This window comes from Geotrypetes seraphini, chromosome 17, assembly GCF_902459505.1.
Source record: "Geotrypetes seraphini chromosome 17, aGeoSer1.1, whole genome shotgun sequence".
Lineage (NCBI taxonomy): Eukaryota > Metazoa > Chordata > Amphibia > Gymnophiona > Dermophiidae > Geotrypetes > Geotrypetes seraphini.
The window spans coordinates 16837161-16856127 of NC_047100.1; the positions used below are offsets into that span (position 1 = coordinate 16837161).

Genomic DNA, 18967 nt, shown 5'->3' on the forward strand with positions numbered 1-18967 from the left:
TCTTTGGAAATCCTCGGAATGTAGAGATCTTGTGCTTCTGCAATAGTATTTTTCAATAGGCACCATGCCTGATCTACTGTTTCAAGTTTGTCCACCATCTTCTCGAGTCGTTTTGTTTGGCTGTTGGGGTGAACTTATTGTAAAGCAGTTAATGGGATCAGGTAGAGGGGGGAGCTGGCTGAAAAGGAGCTGGGAAGGGAGGGGGGCACTAATGTCGGGGGGGGGGGGAACATTGATGTAAAAGTTGGCTCAGGGCACCTTGGGCTGGCACAGGCATTAATGTATAACACTTTTCAAAAACAAGAAAAGCTAGTAGTTATTATCTAAATGTAATAAATTTATTATATCATGATTTCATACTATATCATACTATTCACATTCACTCACAATCAGTGGCGTACAAAGGGGGGGTACTCTGCCCCGGGTGCACGCCTTGGGGGGTGCACAGCCAGTTGTTCTTACTGCAGCTCCCGACTTACCCACACCTGCTCCTCCCCCCCGATCGCTATTATTTTAAATGTTATGGCAGCCGCGGCGCTGTATCCATCAGAGGAGACTTCTAACCTCGGCCTGCCCCGGAACTCTTCCTGCAGCCATCGCCCGCCTAGGTGGGAACAAGAAGTTGCTGTTGCAGGAAGAGTTCCGGGGCAGGCTGAGGTTAGAAGTCTCCTCCGATGGATACAGTGCCGCGGCTGCCATAACATTTAAAATAATAGCGATCGGGGTGGGGGGGAGCAGATGTGGGGAAGTTCGGAGCTGCAGGGCCAGCGTTAGAGGGACTAAGAGATTATGGTGCCACAGGGTCCCGCATTGGGGGGAGGGAGGAAGAAAGAAGAGTAACCAAAGCATTGGCAATTTGGGGGGAGCAGGTGTCGGGAAGTCCAGAGCTGCAGGGGAGTGTTGCTGTACCCAGCTGGAGGGAGAAGGAAGATGAGGGAGGGAATGAAAGGAGATGCCAGGGCTTGGAGGGAAGGAGGAAGGTATGCCAGACTAAGGGAAAAGGAAGGGGGAGATCGCAGAGCATGGAGGGGGAGGGAAAGATGGGAGGAAAGGAGAGAAATGCCAGAGAATCAGGGAAGGGCAGATACCAAACTGTAGGGTGCGAAGGAAAGAAAAGATAAGAGAGAGAGATGCCAGAGCATAGGGGATGGGTTGGTGACAAGAGAGAAAAAAATGGAGAGGTGGCAGAGCTGAAATCAATCATGTACAAAGGAGAGAAGGGGCACAGGATAGAAGTTATGAAAGGAGCATAGAAAGAAGGAAGATGTTGTATGGAAGAGAAAGAAGGCAGACATTGGATGGAAAGGGCAGAGAGGGCAGTGACTGGAAGGGGCAAGACAGAAGGTGAACAGTAGATGGAAGGGGTAGAGAGAGGGACAGACACTGAATGGAAGTGTGGGGGAGAGGAGGGTCAGCCACTGAATGGAAGTGTGAGGGAGAGGGGGAGCAGACGCTGGAAGGAAGTGGGGAGGAGAAAGAAAAAAGGGCACATGCTGGATTGAGGGACTAGAATAGAGTTAGATACTGGAAGGGGTGAGGGAAAGAGGTGGCAAGCTTTAGGTAGTAAAAAAAGGACATTGATGAGAGGGTAGTAAGAACGTAATCTAGACAGTTTGTAAAACCAGGCTGCCTAGTACCCTGGAATCCACTGACTTCAAGATATTGCACTATGAAATCCTTAATGTCATACCTCATACATGTAGTCGTAAACTGTTCCTCTCTCATCAAAATGACATTCCCATTTTCCTACCGCCATTGGCACTGGGTTATTCTCAGATTTCCCCCATACTATCTCCTTCATAAACATATCAAACTTAACTCGACTATCGGTATTGCAACTGCCTCCAATGGACCAAACCAAAGAGAAAGCAAAACATGCCTAAAAAGCACAAGAAAACATAAGAAATACAATGAAAAAAAATGAATCTGATGCAATAAAATTATATAGAGTATGTGATTGTGTCCTTCATCTGAGAAATAAGCAGCCTATTACTTGATCTTCTACTAAGACTTGCTGGATGAGTTGTAAATTTTTCAAGAAAAAGAAGAAAAAAATACAGGAAAATTAAAATCAAAATAGGCAAATCATCACACATGATACTATAACATTTGTAAAATTCTCCAACACAGAATCTATGTTTCGCATATTGCTTTGTACAAGCCATTGTTTTGGGGGATGATGGTGACGGGCAATATGCGAAACACAGATTCTGTGTCGGAGAGACATCCCCCTAGACAATTTTGACTCACTGAGGATTTAACTGATGAGTATTACTAAGATAATTATATGAAATAGTTACTAAATAGAATGAATAATAATGAAAAAAGTTTTATGAGAACTTTAACTAAGGACAATGATGAGAGTGCCCATTAAGTCTATTCCTCAAATGTTTATAAACCAAGCAGCGATGCCACTGCATCTTTGAAGAGTCAAAAGTTCAGTGATTATTCTAAGTATTTGCACATACTGGGCATGTAAATGTTAGCACCCAATTTATAGAAATGTCCATCACATGTGCAGAGGAAGAAGCAGTAAACCGCTTTGAACTTCACGGTATAGCGGTATATAAGAAATAAATTATTATTATTATTAAATACCACAGTCAGATGAGCTGGAGGAAAAGTATAATTAAATAATAAAGAGTTGTTTTCTTAAATTAATTGTTACTGAGGCTCCTGTGTTAAAGATTTTGATTTTAAAAGAAAACCAACAGATTCATTTTTAATGAGGTTAAACAGACTGACCATAATCCAAGTGCGTATATTTTTGTTTGTTGGATCCTGTTGTGCAACATCAAAAAGCAGCATTTCAAAGAGGCGAGTAAGTGATACCACAGTATTGCTATTATTTGCTGAAACTAATTCCTAAAAAAAATATGAATAGAAAATAAATGGTTTTTACAATGTTATCCAAAATATGCCATTTGCCTTGGGTATAATATAGCTTTTACTAAGCTATGCTATGGGGGTCATTTATTAATGGCCAGTATGCACCAATTATGTTAGCATGCACTGTACAAAATCCATAGGAATAAAATGCAAATAGCACATGCTAACCCCCCCCCCTATATGTTTAACATATATTATCAGCTAATGCATGAGAACTACAATGTTAAAAAAACCTAATGTGGAAATTTGTATTAGGAGACATGGAATAGGTGAGAACTAGTGCTGCCCGATTCAGGGAAAAAATGTTCGATTCGATTTGGCCCATTGAATTGATTTTTCGATTCAATTAACTTTTCCTACCCAATTGGGCTTTTTTTTTTTTCCAAACGATAAGTTTATTTTGTAGCCTCTTCACCCACCCCATCCTTTGCCTTCCTCAACCCCACGTTGGAACTATGGTGTAAACAAAATAAACAAAAAAACTTTTCCTCTCTCTGTTAGGTCTTAGCTCACGCTCGCTGTCTTACACCAACTATGGCAGGATATACATTTCAAATCTGACACATTGTAATCACAAAATAAAAAATAAAATTCATTTTTCTACCTTTTGTTGTCTGGTTATTTTATTATTAAAATCATATTGGTCCCAGGCACTGGTTTCTGTTTATCTTCTGTTAGCTCGCTTGCCAGGGTCTCCTGCCCATTTAACATTTTCTTCTTGCACTCCCCAAGCACCATCCCTCCCTGCCCTCCACTCTATGATAAACATTTCTCCCTCTCTCTTCTCCATGCATGTCTCCCTCCCTTCCACCGTATGCAGGATTTCTCCCTCCCACTCCTTTCTACCTCTTTGTTGCATCTCTCCCTTCCTCTCCTCTACCCTATATCCAACAATTCTTCCTCTCTCCCCATGCACAGGAGCTTTCTATCCCTCCTATCCCCCTGTGTAGCACTTCCCAAGTGACCCCCTCCCCTGTGAGATCTGACATACAAGGCTCTCAAAGCAGCAGCAACGGTGGCAGTGGCCAGCGGGAAGAGGCAGCACTCTGAACAGGCTGCTTCTGGCCTGTCCTGCCAGGGATTTCCTCTGCCGCATCATCAGTGACATCATCGGTGAGGCAGCAGAGGGAAGGCTCTGCCAGGTCAGGCCAGGAGCAGCCTGTTCCAAGCACTGTCTCTACTCACCGGCCACTGCCACCGCAGCTGCTGCAGCTGCTGCTTTAGGAGACCCGGAGGTGTCAGGACTCATTGAATTGATGAGTCAAATTTTTTTAGAAAGCAAATAGATTTGAATTGGTGAATTGGGCAGCACCAGTGAGTACTGCTCTTTACAGTTAACATAAGGTCATTACTGTAAGTTAACTGCTAACATGAAAGATGTGATGCAGAAAGCCACCATTATCTTATATACCCTTGGTTAATATTAAAAATTTTGAAAGCTGCTCTGCTCCTAGTTAATAGTCATAATCACAAGTACAATTTAGTTCATCCCTCTTGCCTTTTATACCAGTTTGTTTCAGAACGTATATAATTTGTATCCAATGTCTTTTCTTGTCCTTCCCTTTTGTTAACAAATTGTTATACACATTGAAATATATGATATTGCGTAGATAACAAATCTTAATAAACTTGAAACTTGATGAAATATTCATGCATTTTCTTGTTTAAATAAGTCTATCAACATGATACCATAATGAAGTAATGATTTTTTCTACTATAGCCACCTGGGAGATTTGGGATCTAACTACACAAAATTTTTGATGTACATTAACCATGCAATGTTATATAATTTTATTTGAAAAATTAACAAAATATGACAAATACATACCTACATTATAATTTCTAAAAACATTCCTATAGCTACACCATACCTTTAATCCATTTACACAGAAACATGGAAATCTTAAAAAATGACAGCCGAAAAAGACTATATGGCCTTTCAAGTTTGCCATCCATCCCAATTATAATCTCTTCCTCTTCCTTAAAGACCTTCTGTGCTTGTCCCTTGCTTTCTTCAATTTAATACAGTACTCGTCTCCACCACTTCTGCTGGTGGTTTAATGCAAACCAATAACCAAAAAGATTATACTAAATGAAAAAAAAAAGACTACTTAATACACTGATACCTTGCAATGTCTTCGAAGATACCTCAAAGCAGGTGGTACTAGCCACTGAAAAAGTTCTTTCAATAGATCTCGACTCTCCTTGACCTTTAAAGGTTCAGGTAATGTGTTTAGCCAAGATGTTACAATAGGCATCCAGCCAAGCTGCAGGGGCTCCAAGTAAATCATGCCACAACGGCTGACAGTAGCAGGCTGAGGAGAAAGGAAATGAACACAATACATTTTAAAAATGAATCCATCATAAGAAAGAATTATAGATTATATTACAGTAAACTTACTGAAGCCTGGGAAAGATCCATGGTTTCAAAGATAAGGCTCATCTGATTTGACATTTGAATTATTTCCCCACTCATCAAGCAAAGCTAAAAAAAACCCAAAAACATGAAGCAGAGATTCATTAAGATAAATGTTAAAGGTATTCGGAGAGCAACATAGATTCCAAACACTATCCCCCTCTTTCACAGCTAGCGGCTGCCTGCGGAAACAAACCCCAAACCCCTTTAATTCTCTATGGGCTTCGGGGCCATTACCACGTGGCTTTGTAGAAGAGGGAGTATGGGGTCAATATTCTGAATAATTTAACCAGGCACATGCAATAAAGGTGAGAGTTCTGCTGCTTATCCTAGGGGTCCATTAACTAAGGTGCACTACCTACGGGCTGCATGGCACTTAACACACACTAATTGACACTCTAGTATTTTATGAAGACACATAGGAATCCAAATTTGTATCAAATAGCACCTAAGAAACTGCCTATTTGCCCTCTTAAACTAGGTGCTAATGCATTAAAAGGACATTTCTATAACTTGGCATATAGGCCCTGATTCTGCAAAACGCATCTAAAGTTAGGTGCCGTTTAGGCGTCCAAGTTAGGCGTCCTTTGTAGAATCGCGGTCAGCAGTGTTCAGCAATGTTCAGATGCCTACCATTTTAGGCGTCCTTTAGAGAATCAGGTTTAGGTGAGATTTAGACGTCCGAACAATGTTCTTAATGTTATAATATTTAATTATTATGTTAATAGAATGGTGATTTTATGCTGTTTTTCATAATAATTGTAATACTGAATATGTTTAATTCTTTTATTTCTCTTCCATCAGACAGAGTAACTGGGATTCGAATCAGCAACATTAGAGTAGAAGGCTGTAGGTTTAACCAGTGTGCTACAGAGTGAGCTAGGTCTTATAGGCATTGTAAGGAATACAAAGATATTACATGCAAAACCTTCTATTTTCTGGGCAAACAGTAATGCTATTTGCTAATTAGAGGGAAAGATCCATTAACTGAAGCACAGCACATGAAAAAAATAGCTTTATGTTTCTTGCTAAAAAGCTACCCTTTTTTTCTCACTAAACATTGCTCCAATGAGGTCATTCTTAAAACAGGTAGATTCAACAAATAAAGCACATGACAAAAATATATAGATTGCATACATAACTTCATTTGCAAAACCTTAAAAGCCGCACAATGGTGATCTCATTGTGAGATTATAAAGGTGCACCTGCAAGATAGAATGACACAATTAAAATATGTGCTGGGAAGCTGGTTGGAATTTGAACTTATGATCTCTGGAAGAGAAGCACAGGGCTTTTACTTATTGAGCTATAGCAACTTCCAGGCAGGTGTCTCTGACTGCTCTGTGATATGGTAGCTTAGCACAGGGGTGCCCAAATGGTCTATTGTGCTTGACCAGTACATCACAAAGGCAACGCGAGTCGATCGTGTTGATTTGTAATCTTTTTCTCCCTGCTGCTTCCCCGAGCCAGGCCAGGCGCGTACAAGTGCCAGACTCACAAAACCTCACCTCCAACGTCAATTCTGATGCCAGAGAAGAAGTTCTGGGCCAGCCAATCGCTGCCTGGCTGGCCTGGAACTTCCTCTCCGATGTTAGAATTGACATCAGAGGTGAAGTCTTGTGGGCCCGGCACTTGTACGCACCAGGCCTGACTCAGGGAAGCAGCAGGGAGAAATCGGCGTGGTGGCTTTGGGGGAAGTAAGGGAAAGAATCGGGGAAGTGGAGAAATCGGCGCAATGGTTTGAGGGTGCAGGGGAGAGAGAAAGAAAGACAGATAGGTAGGGGAGAGAGAAAGAAAGACAGAAATAAAGAGGGGGCAGGGAGAGAGAAAGAAAGACAGGCAGGCAGGGAGAGAGAGAAAGAAAGACAGAAATAAAGAGGGGGCAGGGGAGAGAGAGAAAGAAAGACAGGCAGGCAGGGGGGAAAGAGAAAAAAAGAGAGACAGAAAGAAAAGGGGAGGGACAGAAAGAAAGAAATATTGGATTTACAGAAGAGGGAAGTGCAACCAGAGACTCATGAAATCACCAGACAAAAAGATAGGAAAAATGATTTTATTTTCAAATTTAGTGATCAAAATGTGTCCGTTTTGAGAATTTATATCTGTTGTCTATATTTTGCACTATGGCCCCCTTTTACTAAACCGTTATAGTGGCTTTTAGCGCAGGGAGCCTATGAGTGAGGGGAATTCAGCACAACTTCCTGCGCTAAAAACCATTATCGCGGTTTAGTAAAAGGGGAGGGGGTATATTTGTCTATTTTTGTATAATTGTTACTGAGGTGACATTGCATATTTTAAACAAAAATAACTCAAATATCATGAAAAAATCAACAATATATATAATAACACTTTCAATTTCAATTGATGCTGAAATGTCCAATGGTGTAATGTAAGAACAGCTCTTAAGAAGGGCTCTCCCACCTCCACCGAAGCAATGTAAGAAGGGCTCTCCCACCTCCACCGAAGTGGTTTGCTAAAGGTGGATGAGCAACCGGTCACCTCATTGGCAAAAAACCTTCAATGAAAATAAAAGCTTTATGCTGTACTTTGCTAGCGAAAACAAAAAAGATAGAAAAAAAACTTTTCCACTTATCTTCCGCTGATCGGTACACCGACAGTGGCCAGCGTTTCACAAATCTGCTGCCTCAGGGTGTAGCACGATCAATCAGACTTTAAAGTGGAACATCTAAGCTATCATATCTCAGGGCAGTCAGAAACACCTCCCTAGAAGCTGCTATAGCTCAATAAGTAAAAGCCCTGTGCTCCTCTTCCTGAGGTCATAAATTCAAATCCCAACAAGCTCGTCCAGCACATTTTAATTGTGGCATTCGATCTTGCAAGTGTACCTTGATGATCTCACAATGAGGTCACCAATGTGCAGTTGCAAACCTCCATTTGCAATGAAGTAGAAGCCATGCTAAGGTCTGTATCTGTTTTTTTCTGCTTTTAAGCTTTTGCAAATGAAGTTATGTATGCAATCTATATATTTTTGTTATGTGCTTTCTTTGCTTTCAAGAATGAGCTGATTGGAGCATTGTTTAGTCAGAAAAAAAGGGTAGCTTTTTTATTTTTTTAAATCTTTATTCATTTTCAAATATTACAACAAGTGTATAATAAACAATCAGAAAAATTTTAACTAATCACTTGACAATCTTACTTATATTCCCCCAAATATATAGATATAAAAGAGTTCCATCCCACCTACCCATACATTAATAACAAACAGTTATCAATTATTACCTTTCACAATCCCCCTCCCCCTATATCTTATCTAATACTAAGGTGTTTAAGATGTCTGATCATTAGAATAAATAATCAATGGCCCCCAAATATTTTTAAACTTATTATAATTTCCTGATATAGGAGATTGTAGTTTTTTTTTCAGCGCTTGGGCTGTGAGAAAAAGACAAATAAAAGGATTAACGATTTCTCTAACCTGAAGAGGGATAGCGTCGAGGCAATTGAGAGACGCTGAAAATACATATACATATACTTCAAAAGACTAAAGTAAAAATATACTGGATGGAATATTGCTCTCCATGGTAGAAGCTGCGATTGGGCTTATAAGAGGAGAGCCAAAAAAGGAAAAAAAGGGGCTACAAATTTTTTTTTCTTTCAACGCTGAAGCTAAATGTCAACAACGATAAGGCTTGAAGGAGATAAGGCTTGAAGGAGAAGAAAGAGAAAGAAAGACTACCGACATTTTTTTTCACTCACAGTAATAGAACTTGAGACAAATAATTTACAGTTGCTTTAAGAGTACTGGAAAAAAAAAAAAGGGGGCGTGGCTTGGACGGATGGTTGGATAAACAAATAGCTCCTTATATGCAAACATATTAAAAAGAATTACTACCAAATATTTAAAAAAAAATATATATATATTGAAATATGACTTCAACTAAACAAAATAAAGCTGATTTGGGAGCTGGAACATCGGGAAGCAATAAGAGGTCGAAACCAGAGCCAGGTACACCCTCTAAAATCCCATTACCAACAGAAAAAAATCTGGATGTTATGGAAGAACTAAGACAAATAAAAGAAATTGTCTTAGATAGTAACAAAAAACTACAAAAAGCAATGGAAGATGCTGCAATCCTAACTAAAAGAGTGGACATCACAGAAAATAGAATTTCAACATTAGAAGATATTACAGAACAATTAAATACAGATATGAATCACAGCAAAATCATATGGAAAGAAATAACAGAGATAAAAAAAAATCTTGAAGACAGCCGGAATCGTGAAAGACGGAATAATTTAAGAATAATCGGATTACCTGAAGGAGTGGAAAAGAATGATCCGATTGCATTTCTTGAAAAATTTCTACCTAAAATACTACCACTGAAATTTAAAACGGAACTGGAAATTGAAAGAGCTCATAGGATTCCAACACAAAGAAATAACACTCAAACAGGTCCAAGAACTTTAATTTTCAAACTTTTAAGACATCAACAAGCAATTGAAATATGCCAAATAGCCAAGGAAATAAAAAATCTTAAATGCCAAGATTCAAAAATATACATTGTCCCGGACTTTGCAAAAGAAACAGCAACAAGAAGAAAACAATTCTTAGACATGAGACCACAACTAAGATCTCTAGGAGCTAGATTTGGGCTCCTTTACCCGGCGATTATGAAGGTTACCATTGCTAACAAAACGCAAAACTTTACGGATCCAAAAAAACTACAGGAATTTATGAATCAACTGGAGCAACCTATGACAATCTAAAGAACATTTAATGGGTTCATACTAAAGACTATTGACCAATTTGTGAAAACTTTGACTTATATGATAACGAATTTCAATAAAAGAACATCGGTTACAGATTATATCGGAACGGAAAGCAATGGAAAAAAGAACACACAAGGATCGAATTAAAGACTTAAACAACTTGCAACATTCTCCATGGAAAACAAGAAAACGGAAAAAATACAAAAATTCTAGAATTCTACATAGAATAAATAGAATAAACTTACTAGCAGAAACGAAAATGAATTGAAACACATCTCCGAACTCAAATGATGACGAAGAAAGTTTTTTCAACAAACTTAAAGATGTACTGATTAGTTGAGAAACTTTGAAGGCGGAGTAATGATGAGAAGGAGAATCATCCTTCAATCACAGAGAAGATTATAAAAAAGACGAAGTGATTGGTTTGTTATATTTCCTGTTGAAGGCGGTACTTCAGGTTTAATTTTGCGTTTCAAATACATTAAAATGCGTTTTAAATACGATATATATGAAAAGAATATATCTGAAACGCAAAGATTGCCTGAAAAGTTTTTTACATATATATATCTCAAATTTCATGTTTCATCTTTATAGACAATTTGTTCAACCTGGCAATCCTCTACGGGAGATATAAGGGGAGTTTTTGGCACAGGACTTCACTCTCGTCTACACAGGCCTCAGATACTTTAAAATCATAAGTGTCTGGAGAGTATGCTATTGAGACAGAGCTTACAACAATGGGGCAAAGACGAGATAAGGAAATTTAGTTCCTGAAGGAAAGGAACAGATTCGTCTCCATGCCATTCTCTAGTTTGAATTAGGGTCTAGGCTCATGAATAGAACACTGATGGGATTATTAGCTTCTCTTAATTGACAACTCTCTCGTGAATCATAGGAAAATAGTGAGCATAAGAGATGAGGGAATTCCTGTGCTGAAGACTCTAGTTACAGTTCTGTGGAAAGAGGCTAAATTCGAATGCTCTTAACATGATAAACGTATTATACCCAGGTATGAAAGCTTTTTAAAGTAAAAATAATTTACCACCTGAAAAGAAATGAATTATAATTGAAATGTTCTCAGATATAAGTAATGTAATATAATCATTCTTATGGATTCAAAGACATATAAATATAGAAAATAATCTTTCAATATATAAGAATGAAAAACTTTTTACTTATTCTTATAATTAATAATAAAATAAGAGAAAATATACAGAAATAGAGAAAAGATGGTAGTACTTTAGATAATTATTAATAGCTTGTGGGAGTTATCTAAATCTAACCTCAACCTGCGTATCCAAGTTTTCGTAATTAATAAGGGGGGGAAGGGAGGGATAAAAGGGATGGGAGGGAATAATAAGGAAATATATAAGGTAATCATGGGTGTAAAGGAAAAAAGAGAAATGAAATACTTAAAACATTGGGAAAATATACATAATTTAATACCTGAAAATTTAAAAATAAATGGATATTAAAATTATATCTTTAAATGTTAACGGTCTAAATCATATGATAAAAAGGAAAAAAGCACTATCATTTTTAAAAAGGCAAGATGCAGATATATGCCTTATACAAGAGACCCACCTCTCACATATAGAATCTAGTAAGCTAGAAGGAGGCTGGGTCAAACAGTGTTTTTTCTCACCAGCTATAGGGAAAAAAGCAGGTGTTGCTATTTTAATTAATAAAAAATGCTCTGCTTCATTTAAACTAAAAGCTTCAGATATTCATGGAAGATGGATAATGGTGGAAATGAATATGGGAAATACTACCATGACGTTAATCAATATATACGCCCCTAATTCGAACCAAAATGAATTCTTTAAAACTCTTCAACAAATGATCATACCACTGGCTACTTCAAATCTTATAGTAGCAGGGGACTTCAATGCTGTAATGGATCCTTTATTAGATAAAAACCCAAGTAGAGTTATGAAATCTATGGGACTAGATAATTTGATTCAATCTTGTGATTTAATAGATATATGGAGAATACTTCATTTTGATGGTCGGGAATTTTCTTTCTGTTCTCATGTTCACAATTCCTTTTCAAGAATAGATTATATCTTTACTTCAAATCATCTTGCACATCAAGTGACACAAGCAGCCATTGATCCAATTATTCTATCTGACCATGGTGGAGTGTGGATCAAAATTAAAACTACAGATCAAAATAATAACAGACCAATTTGGAAAATGGATAATACACTGTTGGTTGACCAAAACTTTTGTGAAAATCTCCTAACAAAAATGAAAGAATTTTTTCAAATAAATGATAATGATGATATTAACAGAGAAATTTTATGGGATGCTTTTAAGGCATCAATTAGAGGACAAATAATTTCTTATTCGGCTTTTCTAAAAAAACAAATTAAAAAACAATTTTTAATCTTAGAAAAAGAGATTAAAAATTTAGAATCAAAACTTATAGAAAAATGGGAATATTCTATTCAACAAGAATTATTAAAATTAAAAGGTAAATATAATGAGATCTCATCTAAGATGATTAGGAAAGATTTATTTTCTCAACAAACATTGTACTATGGTAATTCAAACAAATCAGGAAGAATATTGGCAAATTATCTTAAAGCGAAAAAAAGAAAAACAAAATTAATAGCAATAAAAGATGAAAATGGAAATACATTTACACAAATTGAACCAATTTTAAAACAATTCTTAAAATTTTATAAATCTCTTTATTCTTCCGAAAATTATCTAAATAAAGAAAAAGATGGTTTTGAATTTTTAAAAATGTTAGAGGGTCCAAAAATTCCTGAACATATAAAACGAAGTTTGGAAGAACCAATATCACTAAAAGAATTAGGAACAGCTTTGAAGTCCCTTAGAGTTGGATCCGCTCCAGGTGGTGATGGATATACAGTGGAATTTTATAAAACATTTCAAAATTTTTTATTACCCTATTTATTAAATCTTTATCAATATCAGCTCAATAAAGGTTGTATTAAAGGCACTATAGCAGAATCTTTGACTATTGTTTTGCCAAAGTCCAATAAAGATCCCACTTTGGTCTCAAACTATAGACCAATATCTTTAATAAATGTAGATGGAAAATTATTAGCAAAAATACTTGCGCTAAGATTAGCTAAAGCTCTTCCCCATATAATAGGTATGCATCAAACAGGATTCGTTGCTCAAAGACATTCATCTCACAATACTAGATTAACATTCCATATGTTATATTTAACAAAGAAAATGAATGAACCTACTTTTGCAATTTCATTAGATGCAGAAAAGGCCTTTGATAGAGTAGAATGGCCTTTTATGTATCAAGCAATGGAATGGTTTGGTATAGGTCCTGGATTTATACAAATGATACAAACAATGTATAGCTCCCCCTCTGCTAGACTATATATTAATAATACGTTTTCAGAAAAATTTAATCTACAGAGAGGAGTTAGACAAGGATGTCCCTTATCCCCTTTGCTGTTTGATATTGTTTTAGAACCCTTAATATTAGCCATCCAACAAGCTAAGGAGATACAGGGTATACCTCATTCAGATAAGGAATATAAGATATCTGCTTATGCAGATGATTTATTACTATATCTGAAGAATCCAGAATCCACCATTCCACATCTACTTGAATTGATTGAGAAATTTGGAAATTTTTCAGGATATAAAATTAATTGGAATAAATCAGAGATTCTTCCACTAAATATACATTGTACAAAAGGTTTATTTAAAACATTCCCTTTTGTTTGGAAGGAAGAATATATTAAATACCTTGGAATTTTGATAACAAAAACAGTAGATGAAACAATGAAAATTAATGAAAAATGCTTATTACAAAAAATAATAGAAATGTGTGAGCAATGGAATCCTTTGCATTTATCTTGGTGGGGAAGAGTACAAACTGTAAAAATGATGATTTTACCGGTAGTATGTTACCAAATGGGGATGATTCCAGTTTTTTTTCAAGATTCTTTTTATACAAAAATAAATAGGACTTTGACAAAATTTATATGGCTTAATAAAAAACCAAGAATTGCTCTAGCGTCATTACAAAGACCAATTAAAGAGGGAGGGGTAAATTTTCCCAACTTTTATAGGTATCATCAAGCCTATATCTTACGTCATGGTATGTATTGGATCCTCCCAGAGCCCACTGATAATATTCCAGACTGGTTTTGGCTAGAATGGAGGCTTATGTTTCCATTACGTCTTAATCATGTAATTAGTATCAAAATGCCAAGGTTATACAAAGATCATAAAATATTTATGGATACCTGGAAAACTCTAAAATACATAAGTAATCTTACTCAAATTCCAATTAGTAAATCAACCAACCAAACTATATGGCTAAACCCCAAGATCAAAATTGGCGGTTTTAAAGTCATCTGGAAACATTGGATGATAGCAGGCATTCGCACTTTGGATGATGTAATTAAAAATGATAAATTGCTGGAGTTTTCACAATTGCAACAAAAATTTGGTCTCAATAAAACACAATATTTTAAATGGTTGCAATTGAAGCAATCTATTCAGAAAGGGTTCCCTGAATGGAAAGATCTCGCTAAATATCACAGTTTGGAATTCTTATGTTTCCAGATGGACTCAATAGGTCACAAAGCCGCACAGTGGTATAAATTAATATCCGGATATATAAATAAAAAACCAAAAAATGGTCTTAAAGACATTTGGAGCATTGAGATAAAACACCAAATTAGTGCATCTCAATGGCCACGACTTTGGTCTTGGAGGCTAAAATGTACAGTGTCAGCATCTATGAGACAAACTTGGTTTTTTCTTCTTCATAGAGCTTTTTGGACCCCTACTCGTTTACAAAAAATAGATAGTTCAAGATCAAATAGATGCTGGCACTGTCATATTGAAATTGGGACATTAGATCATCTTTTATTCTTTTGTCCATTTATCCTATCATTCTGGAAATCAATTTGGCCCCAAATTAACAGAATGTTAGAAAATCCGGTAGCCTTGACATATGATACTATATTATTTGGAACAACCATGAGAGCAAAAAGCCAAATTTCATCCAGTAATAACAAACTTTTATTTATTTTAACTGGAATCGCAATACAACAAATTACATTCAATTGGAAACAACATGATAGATTGAATTATATGTTCTGGTGGAATTCGGTATGCCACATATATAAAATGGAACTCGCTATTGCAACACACAAAGGATACATGAATAAATTTAAAAAAATATGGGGACCATTAACCGATTTTTGTAAAGAAGGATAATTTTTCCTATAAATAAAACTTGGAAATATCTGAAGACCGTTAACATGATTTCTCTAATGAACTTTTCCCATGATAAGATAATTGTAAAGAGGGGAATGGGGTGGGTTTTTCAATTTTTGATTATTACATATTAAATTAATATTTAAAGATTGTACAATAAAATTGATTTATGTATTATTGATTGGGAAGGAGGGTGGGACAGGGGATTATTATAGTAATGTTAAACTTGATATTAATATATGAGTTAGTCAAGTGTGTATTTAAGTTTTTATTGAGTTTATTTGTAACACTTGTTGTAACACAAAAAAATGAATAAAGATTTAAAACCGGATAATTTCCTTGTTGCATGGCAAGCACCCTTTCCATTTTATATATGGCATACTGAATTCCACCAAAAAGTATAATTAAGTTTAGTGTAATCTTTCCAATTTCCAGTAATCTGCTGAATGGCAACCCCTGTCAATATCAATAGAAGTTTATTATTATTTGCAGAAATTGGGCTTTTAAATCTCATTGATGTACCAAATAATATAGTCAGGCACAAAACTAGTAAAGGAACAAGCTACTTTAAATACCTTTTTAAACGAGAGTGGCGCTCAGAATCCAAGATGGAGTAAAAAACTTCAAATTGGGGTGCAAACCACTAAAATGCGTTTTTTATAGAATCAATCATTGCACCATTTTGAGTGAAAAGGTAATAGAAAGTGCTTATTGAAAAACACTCTTGCTTTAAATGTCCAATAAATGTCCAATAAAGTGAAAATGTTCCAACTATTATATAAGTTCAACTACATGAGTTCAAATCAGAACTTATCTTAATGGTTCAGATAGCGTTGACCCGGCGATGTTATCAGACACGCGGCAGAGCAAATCAGGGCAGTAGAAGGCCGCAAAGCAGCGTGTTTAGAGTGCTGCGGCTGCTGCTAGAGGCGAGAGGTTTGTCGGGACCGTGGGAAGGGAGGGCGGCAAGGGACTAAGGGTAGCGACCAGACCGCGTGAAGGGAGGGTCGGACGGGAGTTCGGGTGCGCCGGGGGGGAAGGGTGCGACGACGACGATCTACCTTACACGGAAAGGATCGGGATTTAAGGAAACACATCCACACAGCCAGAGACTGCTGTCTTTCCACCTCTGCCGGCGGGGACCGCTGGGGCCTGGGTGCGGCGAGGAAGGGGGGGTCTTGTCTGAGCAGGTCCGACCGAATCCCAGGCCTGCTCTCCTTCCCCTAAGTAGGCTGTGTAATTTTTTTTTTTTATTTGAAAGCCGCCGCCGCAGCCGGGGCCGCGCATGCGCACTCGTGTTTCCGCGACAGATCAGGGAACACGACTTTTGAGTGCTCATGCGCGGCCTAGCATTTTATTATATTAGATGGTTCATTGCTTAGTTTTTCACAATTGCAACATAAATTTGGTTTAAATAAGTCACAAAACTTTAAATGGTTGCAATTGAAGCAGGCCATTCAGGAAGGGTTCCCTGAATGGAAAGATCTTAATACTCAGTATAGTTTGGAATTCCTATGCTTTCAGGCGGATTTCTTGGGTCACCAAGCCGCACAGTGGTATAAATTGTTGTATGGATATTTGAATAAAAAACAAAAAACTGTTCTTAGAGATATTTGGAGCATTGAGCTTGGGCACCAAATTTCTGCCTCTCAATGGCCATGATTTTGGTCTTGGAGAATAAAAACTACAAGGGCAGCATCTATGAGACAGACTTGGTTTTTTTTGTTGCATAGAGCTTTTTGGACCCCAGTTCGTTTACAGAAGTTGGATAGCTCTAGGTCCAATAGATGCTGGCATTGTGGTTTAGAAGCTGGGACATTGGACCATTTAATATTTTTCTGTCCCTATATAAATGCCTTTTGTAAGTTAATTAGGGTAGCTTTTTTAGCAAGAAAACTAAAGCTATGTTTTTCATGTGCTGTGCTTCAGTTAATGGATCTTTTTCTGTAATTAGCAAATAGCATTGCTGTTTGTCCACAAAAATAGAAAGTTTTGCTTCCAATTTATCTGTTTTGATGTGCCCCATTTATGTGGTGCCTTATTAAATGTATTTTGAGCTTAATAAAGCAAAAATAAATCCCAGAGAGCTATTTAGCAGATCACATTAAGAACGTCCAAAGAACTTGGCCTAAGTTTTGTCCAAAGAACTTGGATCTATTCGAAGATCAAACTAAGCTCAAAAGTAGACCTGGTTTTCATTCGCCTACAATATAGGCATCATATGGATGCCCTAGGTTGCTCAGTGTTATGTAAATGAATCAAAGGATGCCCAAATTGAGTCATTCCCCAAACCATGCCTATTCCACGCTCATGCCTGTTGAGTTAGGTGTGAGTTTTAAACATGAGCATCCATGAAATTGTGGCTGCATCTACAAAGTGGCATCTATATCCTTTGGACGCCTAAGTACCAATTATCGCTTGTTAAGACCCTTAATTGGCTCATTAACTACTTAGATTAGATGCCTAAAGCAGGCCTAACTTTAGGCATGACTTAGGCGCCCTTTATAGAATCAGGGCCATACAGTATGGGGCTCATTTTCAAAGCACTTAGACTTACAAAATTCCATAAGTTACTATGCGACTTAAGTGCTTCGATAATATGCCTCTATGTGCACCTTATATGTGTAAGTGCCACTTTAATTGGCACTTACACATGCAAATGCACTATGCACTACTTTATAAGCTAGCATGGACATGGGCAAACACATAGGTGGAGCATGGGCAGGCCATGGGTATAGTGCCAACTTACACAACGCTATGTTATACACATTATGTGATGCGCTTAAGCATGCTCACTTACAACTGCCACTAACCTGGCATAAGTAGGCTCAACTAAATTCTGGCTCACCAATGGGGATTTGCATTAGTATTCTATAACACCTTACTCACACCTAGATGCCATTATAGAATTGGCACTCAGCACACTCCATTGTGGTGCCTATATTGAGGCATCAGGATACAGCATTTTCCCCTTTATAAAATATTATGAATAAATATCTTGCTTGCTCTCTTAAAATATGACACCTTGTAAAATAACCATCTTCATTCATGTTTGCCTTTAGTAGATCAACATATGACATTTACTTATTAAGACTCCTAATTGAGGCCCTTTTACTAAACTGCAATAGGTATTAATATGCATCTAATACAGCTTAAAATGGAGTACCATGGAACATGCTCAGGTGTCCTGCAGTAAGTGCCAAACATGTAAACACTAACTGTACATTAAAAAAATTATTTTTTTTGTTTGAGGAGGTGTTCCTGCACTAATCAGTTAGTGCATCTATATTAGCATGCCCTAACTGGTTAGCATAGGTTTACCAGGTGAGCCCTTACCGCCTACAAAATTACTCATGCAGCAATTTTTTTAATGGCTATGTGCTAATGGCAACATCAGCGAATGATGATTAATACAAAAAAACAAAATAGAAAATTGGCCATTTTACTGCTGCAATAAAAATTGCCTTAGAATGCAGGAAAAACCCGCATAAGGGTGTGCTATAGCTAGCTTTTGCCACAACTTTGTAAAAGGCCCCCCAATAGACAAAACATTGAAAATGTGAATATTTACCGAATATACTCGAATAGAAACCCATCAAAATATAAACTGTGATATCATTACTCCAACCCCTTTTTAAGAGAAAAATGGTAACCTGAATATAAACCAAGGGTTTATATTCCACCATTCCTCCCCTTCCATCTTTC

General features: G+C 37.1%; 1 protein-coding gene across 2 annotated transcripts in view; it reads right to left on the bottom strand.

The window, feature by feature from the left end:
* DNAH12 (dynein axonemal heavy chain 12) overlaps positions 1 to 18967 on the bottom strand; it is a 451362-nt gene that overhangs the window by 210192 nt on the left and 222203 nt on the right. For both annotated transcript variants that reach the window (XM_033925718.1, XM_033925717.1), the window contains exons 33-36: positions 5291 to 5374; positions 5016 to 5204; positions 2746 to 2865; positions 1691 to 1879 (exon numbers count right to left, since the gene is read on the bottom strand). In XM_033925718.1, coding sequence (XP_033781609.1) covers positions 1691 to 1879; positions 2746 to 2865; positions 5016 to 5204; positions 5291 to 5374 — 582 coding nt within the window. The remainder of the gene's footprint in view (positions 1 to 1690; positions 1880 to 2745; positions 2866 to 5015; positions 5205 to 5290; positions 5375 to 18967) is intronic.